Below are 18,231 nucleotides of genomic sequence, written 5' to 3'. Positions count from 1 at the left end.
GTTATGCTTATATTAATAATACAGAATTAATTTTTTTAACATTATTTGCATATGAAATCTAAATCTATTCCGAATTTTTGAAAAAGAATTGTTTGAATATTCCGAAATTTCAAAATCCTTTTCACTTTCACTTCAAAAAGTCATAATAAACAGGTACACATTATATCAGAAATTATATATTATAGTTAAAAAAACTTTGTATTCAAAAATATGAAAAAATTTCGTAAATGTCTCAAATTACTATGATGATATTAATGGGATATTATCATTAGTAATAAATAAGATTATTTCAGTAATATTATTTAACAACGATTCACTTAAGAAGCATGTTTATTAATTAATTCCGCTTGAAATGGCAATTATAGTCATTTTAAATTTGCTAATTTGTCTAAGTTTAATTTCTAAGTGGTTTTGTAATGTTTTCACCGAAATCATCTTCGAATGGATCATCAGTTGGTTCTATCTGTTCATGTGCCCAGAAATTATGCCGTTGCCCTGCAGGCGTGGTATCATCAATAACCTTATCCCTACTCCTTTGCTCAGCATCCGACTTTTTATGGTGATGATGTGATTCCTTATCTTTTTTATCCTTGGAATCCTTATCTTTCTTTGAATGCTTAGATTCCTTATCCTTTTTATCCTTCTTATCTTTGTCTTTATCTTTATCCTTATCGTGCTTATGCTTTGAGCTCATCGATTTGTCACTTTTCATATCACTCATAATGCGTTATCAGATAATGTAATTCTTTGAATTAAAGATTTAGAAAGACAAAAGTAAACATATTATAATTTCACAAATATTTTTATCTAACTCTGAAAAATTTAATCTTTTGAAAAAAAGATATCTTATAATGAAGTTGAAATCCAATTACAAACTTTTCAATGAAATTTTTAGTTCTATGGTGTATGTATTTTTATGAAACAAAAATGAATTGTATCATGAAATAATTAATAACTTTATTCTAAAACCATTCCTTTTACATAATGTAACATAACGATGAACATTTTTCTTGCGAAGGTTCTTTATAATATAGCTTACGAAGACTTGATACTGCAGTACTCTGAGACATTAATGCATAATCATAAGCTGTTTGTTTAAAAGAGTCTTTGATATTTAAATCAGCACCATGAGATATTAGAAATTCTGTTAATTTAACATTATTATTAATTGCTGCATAATGAAGAATTGTTTTCCCATCGTAATCTTTTGCATTGAGATCTATGCCATAAGAAAAAAGAAGCTCAAAAGCGTCCAAATTTTTATTTCTTGCAGTATAATGAAGAGGCAGCTTCCCATATTGGTCTTTTGAATTTATATCAGCACCAAGTGAAATAAGAAGTTCAGCTATATCTCTACAATTTCTTATTGCAGCGTAATGCAATGCAACTAGACCAATTTGATCTTTTTCATTAAAATTTGCGCCATTAGATAAAAGAAATTTTATAATTTTCATTCGATTATGTTCTATTGCATAACAAAGAGCAGTTTTCTCATATCTATCTTTTGCATTAATATTTGCACCATTAGATATAAGGAATTCTATGATTTCAATATTATTTTTTTCTACAGCATGATGAAGTGGAGTTGCTCTATATTTATCTCCTTCATTGATATTTGCACCATTTAAAATGAGAACTCCTGCTGCTTCTCTGCAATTATTTTTTGCAGCATGATGAAGAGGAGTTAGATGATTATTGTCTGTTATATTGTTAATATTTTGATATTCCTTGATAGAACTTATTATATATTTGCATAAATCAGCATTATTATGATATGCAGCAAAATGAAGCAGAGAAAATCCATTTGATGTAGTAATAGATAAATCAAGATTTCTACTTTGGAGGATATCAATAGTTTGTGGGAATGCAGCACACCATGGAATAAGGAAATTCTTATCTTTCTCGAATATGTAAAATACTGCTTTCAAGTTTTGGGATTGAATAATATCATTATAGCCAATATAATTCGGATCGAATAAATCTCTTTGAAATATAAAATCAAGGAATTCGTCATTGTGGGATGAAATGATATCGCCCAAGAATATACTATAATTTGTATAGAATTTTAAACATTCATTGATTATATCAATATTTCCACCAATAAATGATAATCGTGTACATTTATCTGATATTTTTTTGTCGAAATTTGAAATCAAGAAATTGAAAATGTTCACAGATCCATAATAAGCACAAGCTTCAATAGGTGAAAGACCAATAAAATGTGGTGTATCTATTCGAATATCATTAATTTGGTTTTCAATAATATACTCTTTGAATTTATCAATTTGATCATACATTATAATGTTATGGATTATATTTTTTATCGGAAATGTAATTACGTTATGATCAATTTGAATAATATTATCTTTATTAACAGTGAACCTAATATCAGCATGTGCGGCATAATAATATAAATCTGATGGGCTAATTTCTGTTATTGTATATTTTGAAAATAATCGATTAAGTATCTGCAGATACTGAGGGGTTGATCGAAAGTTAAATTGAATTGCCGTGAATATACTCACAAATAGATCAGGTAAATGAATTTTATATTTGAAAATTAAAACATTTAATATTAAATCGTAGACTTCTTCAAGTTCAGTATTTTGTAAATGGTAGAGACTATAATATGTATCTATGAAATCTTTATATTTCTTTATATACACATTATCCATGAAGAAAAATTCTCTTGAAGAGTTTTTAGTTTATTGTCACTTTTCAATATTACAGGTGTGATGCACCCATAAACGAAAATTACTTATAAAAAAATCAAAAACGGAAATGAATCAAAAAGAACCTATCTTTTTCACAACAGACTTTTGTCTTAACGGATATAAAAGACAAACTACTAACTATACACATATAGATCCACCTCGTTACTATTCTTATGGAAGAGGTGTTAATCCTGATGAATTTTTCTTGGCTGAGAACCTTGCAACAAAAAGAAATCGTCCTCATACATCATTACGTTCTAGAATGGAGTTGCCAAAGACAACAGATCCATCAGAGATACAAAAACAGCAACAGAAAGCTTTACAAACAGCAAAATCTACAAGTAGCTTATCATATCGCTTTCAAATTGAAACAATACCAGAATCTCTGATGAGCAAACTAAACTTTTACGAGTCAAAGCTTCGAGCATACATTTCTTCAGGTGCTGCAACATTCGATGAAATTCGACCTCATTTTGAAGGCTATGGATTCTTTCCTTACACAGTCCAACAAAACATACCACGGAAATATTGTTTAAGTTTATCAAATATATCACTTTCCACGGAATATCTTGAATTTCCATTTGAATCTGTTGATCATACTGATATTTTCATTGATTTAGTACGCCTTGATAATGGAGCATTAAACTCTGTCAGTAATATTGTACAAATACAGCTTAAACCCACAAAAAGAGGCTTTTGGGTTCCATTAGTTTTTAATGAATACGATATCTTGGTTTATACCAAAAAAGAAGTATCCCTTTACTGTGAAGTAGTATGTACAGTTCGAGTTCCATCTCCAACTAAGCCATTTGCCTTGAAAACGACAAAAATTGCAGAAGGTCAGTTGAAATTAGTTTCATATACTCATGGAGAGTTCATTCCTATTGAAGATCAAGTCATAAATCTTCAACTAACAAGAAATAAAAAGCGTCCTCCGGATAGCGAAGCAGTTAATTTCAATTTCGAGATTATTTCAAAACCAGTTCGCTACAATGACCTTCCAAAAGACTTTATTACATCAACAGAATCAATAATGGCCTATGATATGGTCTACAAATACCTTCGCCAGGCTTTTGATCCGTTTAATTCAAGATTCAACCTTTTACCAACAGAATTATACGAAGTACTGATGTTCTGGGAGATCACAAAGAACGACAGAGCTATGCAAAGGCTTCTAAAAACTTGGGATAAAAACGATGTTATCTCATTACTGAGACTTTGCAGAGCATACTACATGTGCACAAAACTAGTACTTCCTATGGGCCCATTTCCTGCTTATTCCATCATGGAAAGCAAGGACAGCAAAACCGAGAAATGCGCAAACAGCGTTGAACACACAAAAGTATTCTCTGACTTAGGATTTAAGCCATTCCACACAGATGAACTGAGAAAAAGCTTGATTCTAGATTCAGCAGCTGTTTGGGATTAATTTTGTTATATTTGTTTATATTTACCATGTAAATTGTTCTTTTTACTTAACATTATTTCTGATGATAGAATAAATGGAAGCATGCCAAGAATGTCTAAGTGAAATCTTGCAAAATTTGATATAAATTGATGTTTAGAAAATATTTTAGTAAAACATCAAAATAACCTATTGCCTTAAAGATAAAGAACTCAAATTCTTATTCATAAATCATAAAGAAATTTCCAATTCTGATTCTAAAGATAAACGTATGTAAAAGTTCAAAATTCAGATTTCAAAACGAAGGGTAATTACTTCTAGTAGAAGAGATCAACTAATTGAAGCTTGTAAATAAAAATGACGATTTTTTAAAAATTTGTATTTGGACCAAAAGCAGAATTTACTGATCGACAACCTTTGTGGTCTGGAGGCCATTGAAGGAGGCAACATTCTTGAAGGAAGCGATGGTGATCATCTTTTCAGCATCTTCCTCATCGGCCTTGCGCTCGAATGTAACACGTACGCGGGTTGGTGGGCAGTTCTTGCCGTGGATCCAGATGCGGGAGTTAAGTTCTGGGTCGATCTTAACAACATCTGTGTGCATCATCTTCTTGGCAGCAGCTGCGATAACCTTGATGGCTCTCTCAGCACGGAATCTGCGTGTTGTTCCGTGGACAGCCTTCTGGAGGTGGATTGTTGTTTCAATCTTAGCTGGAGCGAGTTCCTTCGGCATCTCAAAGGCCGACCATTTCTAACCGCCACGTTCTCGATTCTGGATTTTATGATTGCATATGTGTAAAAAATAATAATATAACATAAATCTAAATAAAATGTCCCTTAAAAATTTAGTTTTGCTTCGATAATCAAATTATTGAATTTCAAATTTTTGAGTACAAGATCTTGCACGGAATGATTATACTAAACAACATACATTTATCAAGGATGTATCATTCAAATTACTCAAATTTCGTAATTATTGCATAATCCAAGAAATTCATAATAAAAACTTGTTGTAAATAACGATCTGAATTAAAAATCCAACATACTACATAAATTAATGCTAAAATACAAGTTTTCGATTGTTCTCATTCATCTGTTAGATTTTTTTTTCAATCACACTGATAAAAACTTGGCAAAATAATGATGCGGCGATTTTCATATGGCGATGACCTATTTTCAAAAGACATGTTTGAATCACCATTTGATCTCGTCGAGGAAGTCCAAATTAAGTCAGCATCAGAAGCTGCAAAAGAGTCAGAATTATTAGCATCATTATTAGACGAAAAATCAGAATGGGATTCAAAATTTAACGCAATTAAGCGAAGTATGTCACTAATAAAAGGAGGCGCTCTGGATTATCCAGAATTCAATTTAAATATTTTCGTTCCTAGCATAGCAAACGTTGTTACAGACCTTAGATCAACTCTTGTCAAATGGGGAGCCCTATTTGCATGCGCATTATCTAAAGTTCTCGGTGTCAAATTTTCAAATTTCACAGATTTATTCATACCAAATCTTTTCAAACAAGCTACTCACGGTACTGCAGTTATTTCACAATCATGTCACTTTGCAATTGTTGAAATTGTCTCAAATTCTCCTTCAAGAAAAACTGCGCGTTGCATATTAGATAAAGCATCCGATAAATCATCAGCACGCCGCCTTATTGTTGCCGAATCTCTCAAAATAATGACAACAAGTTGGCCGAAAAACATATATACGCCCCTCCAAACTGATATTTCTTCTGCAGTTACCAAACTACGCAAAGACGCATCGAGTGAAGTCCGTAATACATTTAGATCATCACCTGGCCAGGTCTTACAGCCTCCTTCGTCAGGAACTCCCCCTTCAATTTCAAGATTAACTCCAAAAGAGTCATTCAGGCGCTTATCGCCTCGAATACCACAGATATCCAAAACACCACGTCCATCGTTACCAGCAGTACCTTCATTCCAAGCTACAAAGCCTCATAACGAATCCGAGGCCACACAGTTCATCCATCAGATTTCGCAACAACTAGAGAGTACAGTACCTGCTTCTAAGAAGCGCAAGGTCAAAATGATCCAAGAAGCATTTCCTGCCGCAGTAGATTTGACACCTTACGATCCAACGCTTTACACGATCATTCCAAAGCTTCTGAAGCGCTACAAGGATGAAACTAAAGAAGTTATAACCGATATTTTGATATCAATGGAACTGGACGAGAAAGTTCTCAAATCATCAATTTCTACCTATACTTTTGAAGGTCTTTTAGAGCTTTTTAAGAGGGATGCTGATGCTTTAGCCTTTGTTAAACATGTATATTCAACGAACCAAGAGTTAGTTACAGAAAATTCCCTAAAAAGACTCAAAGAAATTCAAAAATCAAATCCAGATGACAAAGAATTCAATGAAATCATTGAATCATTGACCCCTCATAAAGAATACATAGATGAGCTGATAGACAAAGCCATTTCTAACCAGAACTACGATGGAATCATTACAGAAGCTTATTCTTCATCTGAATCAACGAAATTTATGAATGATATCAACAATTCTGACAAAATTCCTAACCTTTTCAAGTCAGAACATAATTTAACTGCATGCGAACTATGTGAGAACTTGATAAGAAAGATACCAACATTAACATTTGATTCATCTTTGTCTTTCTTGATCAAAAAAATCACAAATTCAAGTTTATGCGCTCCGATTTCGGAAAAAATTGTTCATGTAATAATGCAACAAGGACAAATACATAAGAGATTCTCTGAATTACTAAATGAGCCAGGTTTCTTGTCTGCACTCGCTAATTACTTACCAAAAGCTAATTCTTCAGCTTCGACAAAAATTTACCAAAATTTGTCAGAAATTTTGGTTCAACAAATGAAAAGTGACAATTTGACATCGAGGAGATGTTCAGCTATGTGCATTATATACTTGATGAAGAATACTGGAGATAAATCCATATTAGAGAAACTGAATGAAAATCAAAAACTTGTTATTAAGAAATACAGTCAAAGACTCAACTTATAAGACTATGCTTAACAATTTATTTTTGTTTGTTTGTATATTAATTAGTAAAAACACTATTATTGTGTATATTGCAAAATATTTTTTATCAAATTAATGAAATCTGCCTATTAAAACTTTATAACATTCATTCGCAACATCAACATATTCTTATACAAAATTCACAAGCATATAACTTAAAATTTTGATATTCAAATTTTATTTTTTCATGATCTTATCCTATAATATGTGTTATGAGATGGGTGTTTACCGGCAAACCCAAATTTTAGCTAAAAGTGACAGGAAAAAAAAACGTTTAGTATTAAAAAAAAGACCGATGAGAGCTTCGTTCGAAATATAGAGGGAACTGAGAATGCGCAACCATTCTCAGGGAATATTGGATGCTATTCCCGTTCCCTCTGTATGGAAAATTGAGGTTTTCAAAGGGAGTTAAAATAATATCAAATTTATACTAATTTACTTCAAAATACAAAAGTATTTGACAGCTAAAATTAGTTACTTTAGCAAGCCTATCAATACCCTTTTACGATTATTGCTACTTTTTCGAAATAAAAGTAAAAACAAATTTATACTAATTTACTTCAAAATACAAAAGTATTTGACAGCTAAAATTAGTTACTTTAGCAAGCCTATCAATACCCTTTTACGATTATTGCTACTTTTTCGAAATAAAAGTAAAAACAAATTTATACTAATTTACTTCAAAATACAAAAGTATTTGACAGCTAAAATTAGTTACTTTAGCAAGCCTATCAATACCCTTTTACGATTATTGCTACTTTTTCGAAATAAAAGTAAAAACAAATTTATACTAATTTACTTCAAAATACAAAAGTATTTGACAGCTAAAATTAGTTACTTTAGCAAGCCTATCAATACCCTTTTACGATTATTGCTACTTTTTCGAAATAAAATAAATTTATTATCAAAAACCTTTTTTTTTCTTAGTAAAAATAAACGAAATTTTTTACCTTATGAACTTTTGATGGAAATATGCAAATTTAAAATAATAAAGAAAGCCGATCGCTTCGCTCGCGGCTTAGTTCGAAGATTTTGATTCAAATCTTTGCTTATATTCCTTAAATTCTTTATGAAACTCGCAACAGTTCCATAAAAAATTTTAAATTCTAAACTGTCGAAATTACCGATCGGTAATCACACCCTTCACGGGTGTGTCACTTTTTACAGGTGTGTCACTTTTAGCTAAAATTACCCCTACTCAAAAATAATTTTTTTTATTTTACAAGTTTATGGATGAGTAAAGAGTCTAGAACCAATATCTTCTATGATCCAATTGAAGCCATTTTCAATGCCTTCTCTTGATTTTGCACTGCATTTTTGAATTGACCAATGTCTCTTGTTAATTGCGTTAAGATCAAGGAGCTGAGCTATTTCCTCTGGTTTCATGGCTCCATTAATATCTTGCTTATTAGCAAAAATAAGTAAAGATGCACCAGCAAGTCTTTCTTGCTGTAAAACAGAATCAAGTTCCTTCTTGCAATCAGGTATTCTATTTCTATCAGTTGAATCAACAACCCAAACTATTCCGTCTGTAGTTTCGAAATAATTTCTCCAATATGCGCGAATTGTTGTTTGACCTCCAACATCCCAACAATTAATACGATATCCTTGTGTTTCAATTGTTCTGATTTCAAATCCAAGTGTTGGTGATAATTCATCGATTGATTCTCCGAGAAATGCTTTAATTACTGAAGATTTTCCTGCATTATCAAGACCAAGGAAAAGAATTCTCATTTCTTTTTCCTTGAGCTTTAATTTCCTGAGCATACCAAGTAAACCCATTTTCGAGAATAATGATTTTTAAACGAGTGAAATTTTAATTCAATTTTTGAAAAATCGAATAAAATACATTTACACACTGCAAACATTCATACTATCAGAAAAACAGTGATGGATAATATTAATAATCTAATTGTTCTGGCCATTTAGCCTGGCTAAACTTACTAAGTGTTCACAACAACATATTTATCCACCGTTAAGTTGAAGTTCAATAGACAGTATCAGAATGTCAAATAATTAAAAATAAACAAAATAAAATTAAAGATTTTATTGCACAACAATTTAATAGATTACAAAGAATAATTGCAAACACTTTATTTCTTGTTTCTCTGCTTTGCCTCTTGGTAAGCGCGATAAGTAAGAAACAGATTCTTGCATTCTTCGCAAACAGTGTAATTAATGGCAGCGTTTGGTAAAATCTTGAAAAGATTAACGTGAATTCCTTTGAAGAAACCTGTTGCTCCTTCCTTCTCCCATATACTCTTGAAGCAACCAATATAAGAATTATAGATACGCTTTCCTTCGGAGTCAACAATCATCATTCTTCTTCTCATTACATCGAATGGGAATGCAATTGTCTGGCTTACTGCACCAGAGCAAGCACCAATGAAGAGATTACGCCATGTAGCAACTCTTCCTTCTTTCTGTGTGTAAAACTGTTTGAATCCACCTTGAACAACGAACTGGGATCCTTCATAAACAATCGCACCGACGATGGTTGGAAATACACCAGACCATAAACCTGTTATACCGTCTTCTAATATGATTGTTTTGGTGGCATGGAAGAGGTTATGATATCTGTCTGGGTTAACAGTTGTTCTTGTCAAAATTAAGTCAAATGGATAACAAACTCCTTGAGAAATAACGCCAGCAACTGCTCCTACTAAGGCTCTCTCTGCAGGTGTCGAGTTATATTCACGCTTCAAATAGATTTGGAGGTGATCAATAACTGTATACTTTATAGCTTGAAGAGGAGCAGCATTAATTACGCCAACAAGATTTCCTCTCCAGAACCCTTTGATGCCATCCTTGGCAATAATTTCTCTGCAGGTTTCTAAAATAGACGTTTTGTGTGAATTTGTCTGCATTAACATCTTGACCGTGTCTAAAGGACAAGAAGCAGTACGCGCGGCTATGCCAGCAATGAAACCAGCTATGAAGGAGTCGCTTGGTTTGAGTTTTGCGTCTGATGGCGAAGTAGCAATAAGAATTTTGTCTGCTGGTTTCATGAATAATTAAAAAAAATTTTGTACTGATTGAATCTCTCAATTTTTGAATGGCATTTTGTGAAACCAGTATTGAATTTTTTTGTTAGATATCCACAAATGTTTTTCTACACATTATGAAGATTCCAATTAAATCGACCCAATATGAAAAACAAAAAGTGCCATCGGCACCAACAAACCATCGACCTTCTTTGGCATTTCAAATAAAATTTTTGCTCTTAAGTATTGTAACATGATAATGAATATTAAAATCTAATAGATTCTCATTTTTAAGTCATTTTATTTCGATAATTTTCTCCATCAGATTATTGGTCTTACATCCCGAAGGACGTAGCTCAGCGGGAATATCATCAATTGTAATGTGAAATAAAAAGTTCAAAATCAATGAAATCATCATCAATTACAATTTAATCCCAATTTTAAATGCAACAACAGTAATAGATGATTATGATCCTGAACAAGATCCAACAAGACACAAGATTGCATTACCTTCATTCAGAGTTGTAGAAATGCTATTTTACAAGAAAAAATACGGATTTATTCTCTATTTCAATCATTTGCTAAAATTCGACTCATCTTGATCCAGAAATGTTGACAATGGCTCTTGAAGCCTTAAATTTAATGATTTGCAACTATCCTTTTTATATATCCGAAATTTTGAAGAATGATGCAATACCAATACTAGTTGATTTAGTAGTTACAGCACATGATGATACTTCTATGATGCTAATATTGTGGCTTTTATTCAATTGTACGATAGAAGGAGCTGGTTCTCATTTATCTGAATTTATTAGCGCTTTAGAACACTTGACTTCACTTCAGATGCCACAAATTACACAATTCTTGTTTTATATCGCATCAAATATATGTATTTCAAGGCCAGTTGCAGTTGCATTTGCAAATTTACCTTATTTTAATAAACTCATCAACAAAGCGATGACATGTGATAATATTGACCTTAGATCAGCATCATACATGCTCATTACTCATATTTTAACATGGTATTACGCAGTTTAAGTTAAATCATTCGTAACTCTCAAATTTGAGAACTTTACGTGTTGTAAAGAGTTTACATACGTAATCAATTTACATTTTTTTTAAGGGTGCACTTACCACTTTCTGACATTCTCTCAATTATTTGACACGCTCTAATTTGTGAAATAGATTTCACCACAATATAAGCAGATTTTTTCTTTTCAGATTTATTTTTTATATGAACATTCAATAATAGGTCCTAATATTATATCAGATCTTCATGATAACAACAATTTGAACCTCTTTTGTCAAAAAATTTGAGAGAATGTCAAAAAGTGCACCCTTAATTGACAAAATTCATTGGCGCTCCAGCATGTTTGGGGTTCATTACGAAAAAGTTTGATATATGAAAACTTAGCTTGTACAAAATATATTTGAGCTAATAGTATTTAAAATGGAGATATTTGTTAAATTCACAAAATATGAGAGTAAAAAATTGGATTTTTAATAATTTTTATTGATGTTATGAATTGTAGGTATTAATATAGGACATTTATTAGCATAAATTCATTATATTTACTAAAAAATTCCTATATTGAAGATCTGAAGTGTCTGTACGGATATTGTACCCACAAATACTGATAAACGAATGAGTTTTAACAAAAAAAAGGCATTTAGTTTACTTGTCGTTACATCAATCCATTAATTTCGAAATATATTGAAAAAGGATTATTGATTCCATGAAATATGTAATCATCTTTAAATTCGTGTATATTAAGGCAATGAATTAACATCAAATTATTATGAGATGTTTATTCTTATATAATTGCAACAATTATTCTTATCGGAAGAAGAGTTATTGCAACAATTATTCTTATCGGAAGAAGAGTTATTGCAACAATTATTCTTATCGGAAGAAGAGTTATTCTTAAATAATGTAATATCTTTAGCACCATGATCAACTAAGAAAGCGATAATATTTGTTGCTTCAATTTTGATGGCAATACAAAGAGGGCATTCATTAATATCGAGAGAATTTCACAAAACATTGATAAATATGGAAAGAAAGGGAATTTTATAAAACATTGATAAATATGAAAAAAGAGAGAATTTCATAAAACAATAATGAATATGATAAGAAAGAGAATAAGTTTCATGTTAACATCAGCAGAGTAGGGGTAATTTTAGCTAAAAGTGACACACCCGTGAAGGGTGTGATTACCGATCGGTAATTTCGACAGTTTAGAATTTAAAATTTTTTATGGAACTGTTGCGAGTTTCATAAAGAATTTAAGGAATATAAGCAAAGATTTGAATCAAAATCTTCGAACTAAGCCGATCGCTTCGCTCGCGGCTTTCTTTATTATTTTAAATTTGCATATTTCCATCAAAAGTTCATAAGGTAAAAAATTTCGTTTATTTTTACTAAGAAAAAAAAGGTTTTTGATAATAAATTTATTTTATTTCGAAAAAGTAGCAATAATCGTAAAAGGGTATTGATAGGCTTGCTAAAGTAACTAATTTTAGCTGTCAAATACTTTTGTATTTTGAAGTAAATTAGTATAAATTTGTTTTTACTTTTATTTCGAAAAAGTAACAATAATCGTAAAAGGGTATTGATAGGCTTGCTAAAGTAACTAATTTTAGCTGTCAAATACTTTTGTATTTTGAAGTAAATTAGTATAAATTTGATATTATTTTAACTCCCTTTGAAAACCTCAATTTTCCATACAGAGGGAACGGGAATAGCATCCAATATTCCCTGAGAATGGTTGCGCATTCTCAGTTCCCTCTATATTTCGAACGAAGCTCTCATCGGTCTTTTTTTTTAATACTAAACGTTTTTTTCCCTGTCACTTTTAGCTAAAATTTGGGTTTGCCACATCAGCACCATGATCAACTAAGAATTGAACAATTTCTATTGAATTAGCTTTGATAGCAATACTAAGAGGACATTGATTAATATCGAGAGAATTTCATAAAACATTGATAAATATTAAGAGAAAGAGAATTTCATAAAACAATGATAAACATTGAAAGAAAGAGAATTTCATAAAACAATAATAAATATGAAAAGAAAAAGAATTAGATAAAACAATGATAAATAGGAAAAGAAAAAGAATTATATCAAATATTGACAAATATGAAGAGAAAGGGAATGATATAAAACAATGATAAATATGTAAAGAAAGGGAATGTTATAAAACAATGATAAATATGTAAAGAAAGGGAATGTTATAAAACAATGATAAATATAATAAAAAAGAGAATGCAATAAAACAATGATAAATATGAAAAGAAAGGGAATTTCATAAAATATTGATAAATATGGAAAGAAAGGGAATTCTATAAAACAATGAAAAATATGAAAAGAAAGAGAATTTTATAAAACATTGATAAATATGAAAAAGAAAGAGAATTTCATAAAACAATAATGAATATGATAAGAAAGAGGATAAGTTTCATGTTAACATCAGCACCATGATCAACTAAGAATTGAACAATTTCTATTGAATTAGCTTTGATAGCAATACTAAGAGGACATTGATTAATATCGAGAGAATTTCATAAAACATTGATAAATATTAAGAGAAAGAGAATCCAATAAAACATTGATAAATATTGAAAGAAATTGATTATAAATACTGTTGATATTTCCTCCATTAGTAAGTAAATAAGATGCAATATCATAATTTCCGAAATACATACTTTCAGCTATTGAATTAGGAGTTTGTTCAAAATTTGTTTTAAGGTATTCAGCAATTTCATAGTGTCGATAATCCAATGCTGTATTAATCATGTTATCAAATGATTTACCTTCTTCTATCATTTCCATAAAAATGTTTTTATTTCCGCCTTGAACAGCATATTTTTCGGATTTATTAGTGTATTGAGCTCCTAAATTTTTCAAGTAATTGAAACACAACTCTGAACCATATTTAATTGAACAATCAAGTGGTGTGATTTTATTACTCTCCTGATTAATATCAAGGTTTGGGAATTTACTCTTAAGATCATCAATTTTATCCCATGCAATATAGTATAATGGAGATTCTGTTGAATACAAATTCAGAATTTCTTCTTCTTTCATTTCAGGTTCAAAGTTTTCAAATTTGAAACCTCTATAATATAATAACGTCACTAATTTCTCATTTTCCGGTTTGATGATGCATGAAAATTCGTTTAATATCTTTTGGTAAAGTTCTGTGAATAATTTAATATCTTTAACACGAACTTGTGAAATAATATCAATCAAATAAAGTGCCATTTGGATAGTTATTTTGTAAGCTGTTATTAATTCTATAATTTGTGAAGATGTTTGTAAAATATTATTGGGATTGACCGCCCAAATGATTTTTGATGCTTGATCTGAGTACTCGAATACTTTAATTGGCTTAAGATCACTGTAAATGCACCAATTTTCATTTTTTGGCTGCGCTGAACTTGACATTCTTTGTAAAATTTTTGGATGTGGCACCTTTTGCCTTAAAAAATGTGATCTAAGCTTTCTCTTTATGGTTTTAGGATATATATATCTGATGTAGATAATAATGCATATAGTATTATATTTAAACTTTTTATTCGTTCTCTGGCCGACAAAAAGCCAGAGAATCACATCTGCATTAACTTATGTTGCAGTTTTCTGGATTTCCTCTCTCATTTGAGTGACATCCAGATAACTTTAGCATCAACGAATTACAGACATGTTCTCTCGCTCTTTGTTGGCCAAGTACGTCAACTACATTACACTATTGCAGAGTTCTTCCGAGGCCTCTTATCAAATGAGAGACTTCGGAAAAACTCTGCCTTATTAGATCAGCTACAGAATCCCTGGTTCTTGAGCGTGCTATGCATATGTTGGAGAAATAACCTACCGTGTTTTTTCGAAAATATTACTGAATTAATATAATTTTTCATATAATCTATAGGAAAAGCGCTTTATTTTATTGAGACTATTATGTTAGAGTAGCTAAAACGCTTAATGATTGTGTTGAGATTGTTAAGAGAAGACAATACTATGATTTACTTACGAGAATATTCTCAAATTCTTTGAAGTGAATCTTAAATTGCTATTTCATACAATTATTCTTGCTTTGATTCATGTTACCTAACTTATCCTAAATTTTTAGATCAGTTATTTTTACCCCAAAATTTTCGGTGATAAAAATTTATCACCATTTTTTTTTAATTTTTTTTAAGATAAGAGTTTTTATGATAGATGTCAAGAGGCAGCCTTGGAAACCAGAAGAAGATTCATTCCTTAGAAATTTAGTTACAGAGACGGCAAATCCAAACTGGAAAGACATCTCTCGAAGAGTTTCTGAAAAATTTACACAGCGATCGTCCAAACAATGTAGAGATAGATACAACAACTACTTAGATCCTAAAATAGATACATCATCTAATGTTTGGAGTCCAGAAGACGACTATGTTCTTGCGAAAATGGTTTTAACTTATGGAAATAAGTGGACAGCAATTGCGAAGCTGATGCCAGGCAAGTCTGAAAACATGGTCAAAAACAGATGGAATAGCTCACTTAGCAAGCGCGCGCATTATGTCGGAAACATGATAATAATTGACGAACATAAAGGGCCTGGTAGGACTCCTAAGTACCCACAACATGAAGAGCCCCGCCAATGCTACTCTGTTCCATTGTTTCCACAAAGTATTTCTCAATTTTCATCAGGAAATAATACAATTATTACACATCAACCGATTGATACTTCTTGGCGTAATGTCAAAGGTGTACAAAGCTTTATGCCACCAAACTTTCCACGTTTTCATCAACCAGATCAAGCGACATCTCAATCTCCTGAAATTCCGAATCCTACTCAACCAAATCCAGAACAGTCTGCGAAACCTGAACAAAGTGATCCGAATGCTCCTAAATACTCAGTGCAGAGTTTTCTCAATTCTGCAAAAGAAACAAATTAACACTGTTACGACTTTTCTTTCAAATTTTGTAATAATGTTTTAGTTTTTTACCATGTAAATGCGTTTATTGACTATTTGTATATTATTTGTTTGCGATTTAAATAAAAAATAAACATTTTATTTTTACAAAACAAGAAAATTTTAGAAAAAGTTCTATATTACGCAAAGAAGAATGTAAAGATAGGATCAAGTGATGCAATAGATAATATATACAGAAAAACAGCACTTGTTGCTTTATAGACATTAGATCACACTGATTCTATTATATTGAGTTCCTAGAATCAGTGTGATCCATACGATCAAGCTCTAATAAGGTTATTTTTTGTTTTGTTTACATTATCGTTTTAAGGCACCATTTAGAAAAATCAATGAAAATAGGCAAAAGATTTATTTTCCAATTTCGTTTCATTTGTTTTGATATTTTGAATTTTATTAAAAAGATGTAATGAAGGCGAAAAAGAATATATTTAATATCATATTTCAGAAACTCATATAGATTGGCAATAATTATTACAATAATTTGACAATGTTCTTAAAAATTTGAGGTGATTCTATCAATTGTTCTCAAAATAAATTTATTTACATCATTTGATCAGATCAATGTTTGCATACATTTACTTAGTTTGATCTTTAAAGGATTCTGATCCTCTCATCACACAGGAAATGGTTGATGCAATTAATAACAATCCAAACTCATCTTTCAAGGCGGCACTTTATCCAAAGTTTGCAAGAATGACAATTGGTGATGCAAAGCGTTTCTTATCACCAGTACGTCCACCAAGACATAATCAGGGTTCAGCTGTTCCAGTTGGAGCCAACGAATACTTCTTCAACTATGTTGATAATAATTATATAACAGGTCTCTCAAACGTTGCAGCTTTTCCAAATTTGACTAATGCTTCAAATCAAATAGCGCATGATCAAAAAGAGAATCATTCAATTTATCCTACAACTAATATAATTAAATTCCCTGTTTTTGATGTCACACAGTTATGCAGCTCATGGGCGCCAGCTGTAACATCTGCAATGTCAATATCTGTTTCTCGCTGGGCTGGACAATTCGTCAATTTCTCACTTCAATTTGTTCTTGACTGTGATATTCTTGGTGATTCATGTGTTGAACGTACACCTCTAAGCGCGTACCAACTTTTTTGGACGTACCATCCTCCAGACTTCAAGAGTTGGGATAGACCAGGTGATGAAAACTCAGAAAGAGCAAATTTTATGCAAGCGCCACGTGCAGATTTCAAAAGAGAAAATTGTGAAAACAATAGATGTTATACAGGTTTAACAAATTGCGGGCGTCATTGGGCTTTAACAGGAAATTGTAATCCAGGAGATTTAGAAGTAGTATGTCCAATCTATTTTCTATACAACTGGAGATGGATTAAATCACATCTTTGGGAAGTTGGAGCTGTCACTTCTTCAATCACGGTATACAGTTCTTTATTTAGCTATAATGGTGGCGTTTACTCAGGATACTGGATGGATAAATCTACTATTACTACTCCTAGTACAAATAATGCTGTTGATAATACTAATAATGGTGCTACTAAATCTGATTTACAAGAAAGTTGGGGCACTATTCTGGGAATGCTTGATGTTACAATCATTGGCTGGGGGCAGAAACAGTTGAACATATCCAATGACAGTAGCATGTATAAGGAAAAACTCAATCGATGGTGGTGGGTTATTCCACAATTTGGAATTAATTGGGGTATCAAATACGATAATTGCAATGCAGATGGTAAAAATTGTGTCGATGATTTTAAGGAAGTTAATGACAAAAACAATGAAATAAAGTTGAATTCTTTAATAGTTACTGGAGCTGGAATTAATAAAACGGACTCCAAGAATATATTAATGACTGAAGTACAACAAACCGAGATTGGTAATGGAGGTTTCATGAAGTTTAACAGGAGATTTGATGACTGCAATATCGAATCAAATGCTGTTGGTGCGGTTCCATATAACTTTGTGCCCCTTCCACACAGAACCCCTGAACCAACAGCAGTTCAAGAAAATCAATGACTAGCGTTTTAATTAATAATAGCTAAAAAATGAATCCTATAAAATATTTTTTTTCAATGAGTATAAAATCAAATACAAGGATAATTATACAAATTCATCTAGTGTTTATTGAGTATTTATATTAAACAAATTAGATAAG

The 18,231-nt window shown here is 31.2% G+C and overlaps 11 protein-coding genes across 11 annotated transcripts, besides 4 other annotated features; 5 read left to right on the top strand and 6 right to left on the bottom strand.

The window, feature by feature from the left end:
• Positions 1 to 216: 216 nt before the first annotated feature.
• Positions 217 to 795, bottom strand: TVAGG3_0595950 (uncharacterized protein; the record flags this gene model as incomplete). Its single annotated transcript, XM_001328165.2, has 1 exon — positions 395 to 721. One exon carries the CDS (start codon positions 719 to 721, stop codon positions 395 to 397), a length of 327 nt encoding a protein of 108 aa, XP_001328200.1.
• Positions 796 to 977: 182 nt separating this feature from the next.
• On the bottom strand, positions 978 to 2,297 carry TVAGG3_0595940 (spectrin binding; the record flags this gene model as incomplete). Its single annotated transcript, XM_001328164.1, has 1 exon — positions 978 to 2,297. One exon carries the CDS (start codon positions 2,295 to 2,297, stop codon positions 978 to 980), a length of 1,320 nt encoding a protein of 439 aa, XP_001328199.1.
• Positions 2,298 to 2,776: 479 nt separating this feature from the next.
• Positions 2,777 to 4,159, top strand: TVAGG3_0595930 (uncharacterized protein; the record flags this gene model as incomplete). The annotated part of the gene is made up of 1 exon (XM_001328163.1): positions 2,782 to 4,143. One exon carries the CDS (start codon positions 2,782 to 2,784, stop codon positions 4,141 to 4,143), a length of 1,362 nt encoding a protein of 453 aa, XP_001328198.1.
• Positions 4,160 to 4,464: 305 nt separating this feature from the next.
• Positions 4,465 to 4,872, bottom strand: TVAGG3_0595920 (structural constituent of ribosome; the record flags this gene model as incomplete). The annotated part of the gene is made up of 1 exon (XM_001328162.2): positions 4,520 to 4,852. The coding sequence occupies one exon, from the start codon at positions 4,850 to 4,852 to the stop codon at positions 4,520 to 4,522; it is 333 nt and encodes a 110-aa protein (XP_001328197.1).
• Positions 4,873 to 5,304: 432 nt separating this feature from the next.
• TVAGG3_0595910 (microtubule binding CLASP family) lies at positions 5,305 to 7,128 on the top strand (the record flags this gene model as incomplete). Its single annotated transcript, XM_001328161.1, has 1 exon — positions 5,305 to 7,128. The coding sequence occupies one exon, from the start codon at positions 5,305 to 5,307 to the stop codon at positions 7,126 to 7,128; it is 1,824 nt and encodes a 607-aa protein (XP_001328196.1).
• A 248-nt stretch (positions 7,129 to 7,376) lies between these two features.
• Positions 7,377 to 8,346: a mobile genetic element.
• A 27-nt stretch (positions 8,347 to 8,373) lies between these two features.
• On the bottom strand, positions 8,374 to 8,928 carry TVAGG3_0595890 (GTP binding; the record flags this gene model as incomplete). Its single annotated transcript, XM_001328160.1, has 1 exon — positions 8,374 to 8,928. One exon carries the CDS (start codon positions 8,926 to 8,928, stop codon positions 8,374 to 8,376), a length of 555 nt encoding a protein of 184 aa, XP_001328195.1.
• A 141-nt stretch (positions 8,929 to 9,069) lies between these two features.
• TVAGG3_0595880 (mitochondrial transport) lies at positions 9,070 to 10,326 on the bottom strand (the record flags this gene model as incomplete). Its single annotated transcript, XM_001328159.1, has 1 exon — positions 9,240 to 10,154. The coding sequence occupies one exon, from the start codon at positions 10,152 to 10,154 to the stop codon at positions 9,240 to 9,242; it is 915 nt and encodes a 304-aa protein (XP_001328194.1).
• Positions 10,327 to 10,739: 413 nt separating this feature from the next.
• TVAGG3_0595870 (armadillo (ARM) repeat-containing protein family) lies at positions 10,740 to 11,168 on the top strand (the record flags this gene model as incomplete). Its single annotated transcript, XM_001328158.1, has 1 exon — positions 10,740 to 11,168. The coding sequence occupies one exon, from the start codon at positions 10,740 to 10,742 to the stop codon at positions 11,166 to 11,168; it is 429 nt and encodes a 142-aa protein (XP_001328193.1).
• An 80-nt stretch (positions 11,169 to 11,248) lies between these two features.
• Positions 11,249 to 11,281: a mobile genetic element.
• Positions 11,282 to 12,296: 1,015 nt separating this feature from the next.
• Positions 12,297 to 13,007: a mobile genetic element.
• A 667-nt stretch (positions 13,008 to 13,674) lies between these two features.
• On the bottom strand, positions 13,675 to 14,577 carry TVAGG3_0595840 (protein ubiquitination; the record flags this gene model as incomplete). The annotated part of the gene is made up of 1 exon (XM_001328157.1): positions 13,675 to 14,577. One exon carries the CDS (start codon positions 14,575 to 14,577, stop codon positions 13,675 to 13,677), a length of 903 nt encoding a protein of 300 aa, XP_001328192.1.
• Positions 14,578 to 14,696: 119 nt separating this feature from the next.
• Positions 14,697 to 14,966: a mobile genetic element.
• A 64-nt stretch (positions 14,967 to 15,030) lies between these two features.
• Positions 15,031 to 16,564, top strand: TVAGG3_0595820 (RNA polymerase II transcription regulator recruiting protein; the record flags this gene model as incomplete). The annotated part of the gene is made up of 1 exon (XM_001328156.1): positions 15,339 to 16,061. One exon carries the CDS (start codon positions 15,339 to 15,341, stop codon positions 16,059 to 16,061), a length of 723 nt encoding a protein of 240 aa, XP_001328191.1.
• Positions 16,565 to 16,724: 160 nt separating this feature from the next.
• TVAGG3_0595810 (cysteine proteinases family) lies at positions 16,725 to 18,125 on the top strand (the record flags this gene model as incomplete). The annotated part of the gene is made up of 1 exon (XM_001328155.1): positions 16,725 to 18,092. The coding sequence occupies one exon, from the start codon at positions 16,725 to 16,727 to the stop codon at positions 18,090 to 18,092; it is 1,368 nt and encodes a 455-aa protein (XP_001328190.1).
• Between the last annotated feature and the right edge of the window lie 106 nt (positions 18,126 to 18,231).

Source organism: Trichomonas vaginalis, chromosome II, assembly GCF_026262505.1.
Source record: "Trichomonas vaginalis G3 chromosome II, whole genome shotgun sequence".
Taxonomy (NCBI): domain Eukaryota; phylum Parabasalia; order Trichomonadida; family Trichomonadidae; genus Trichomonas; species Trichomonas vaginalis.
Note: the sequence above shows the minus strand (reverse complement) of the source record. Positions and strands in the feature narration are given on the sequence as shown.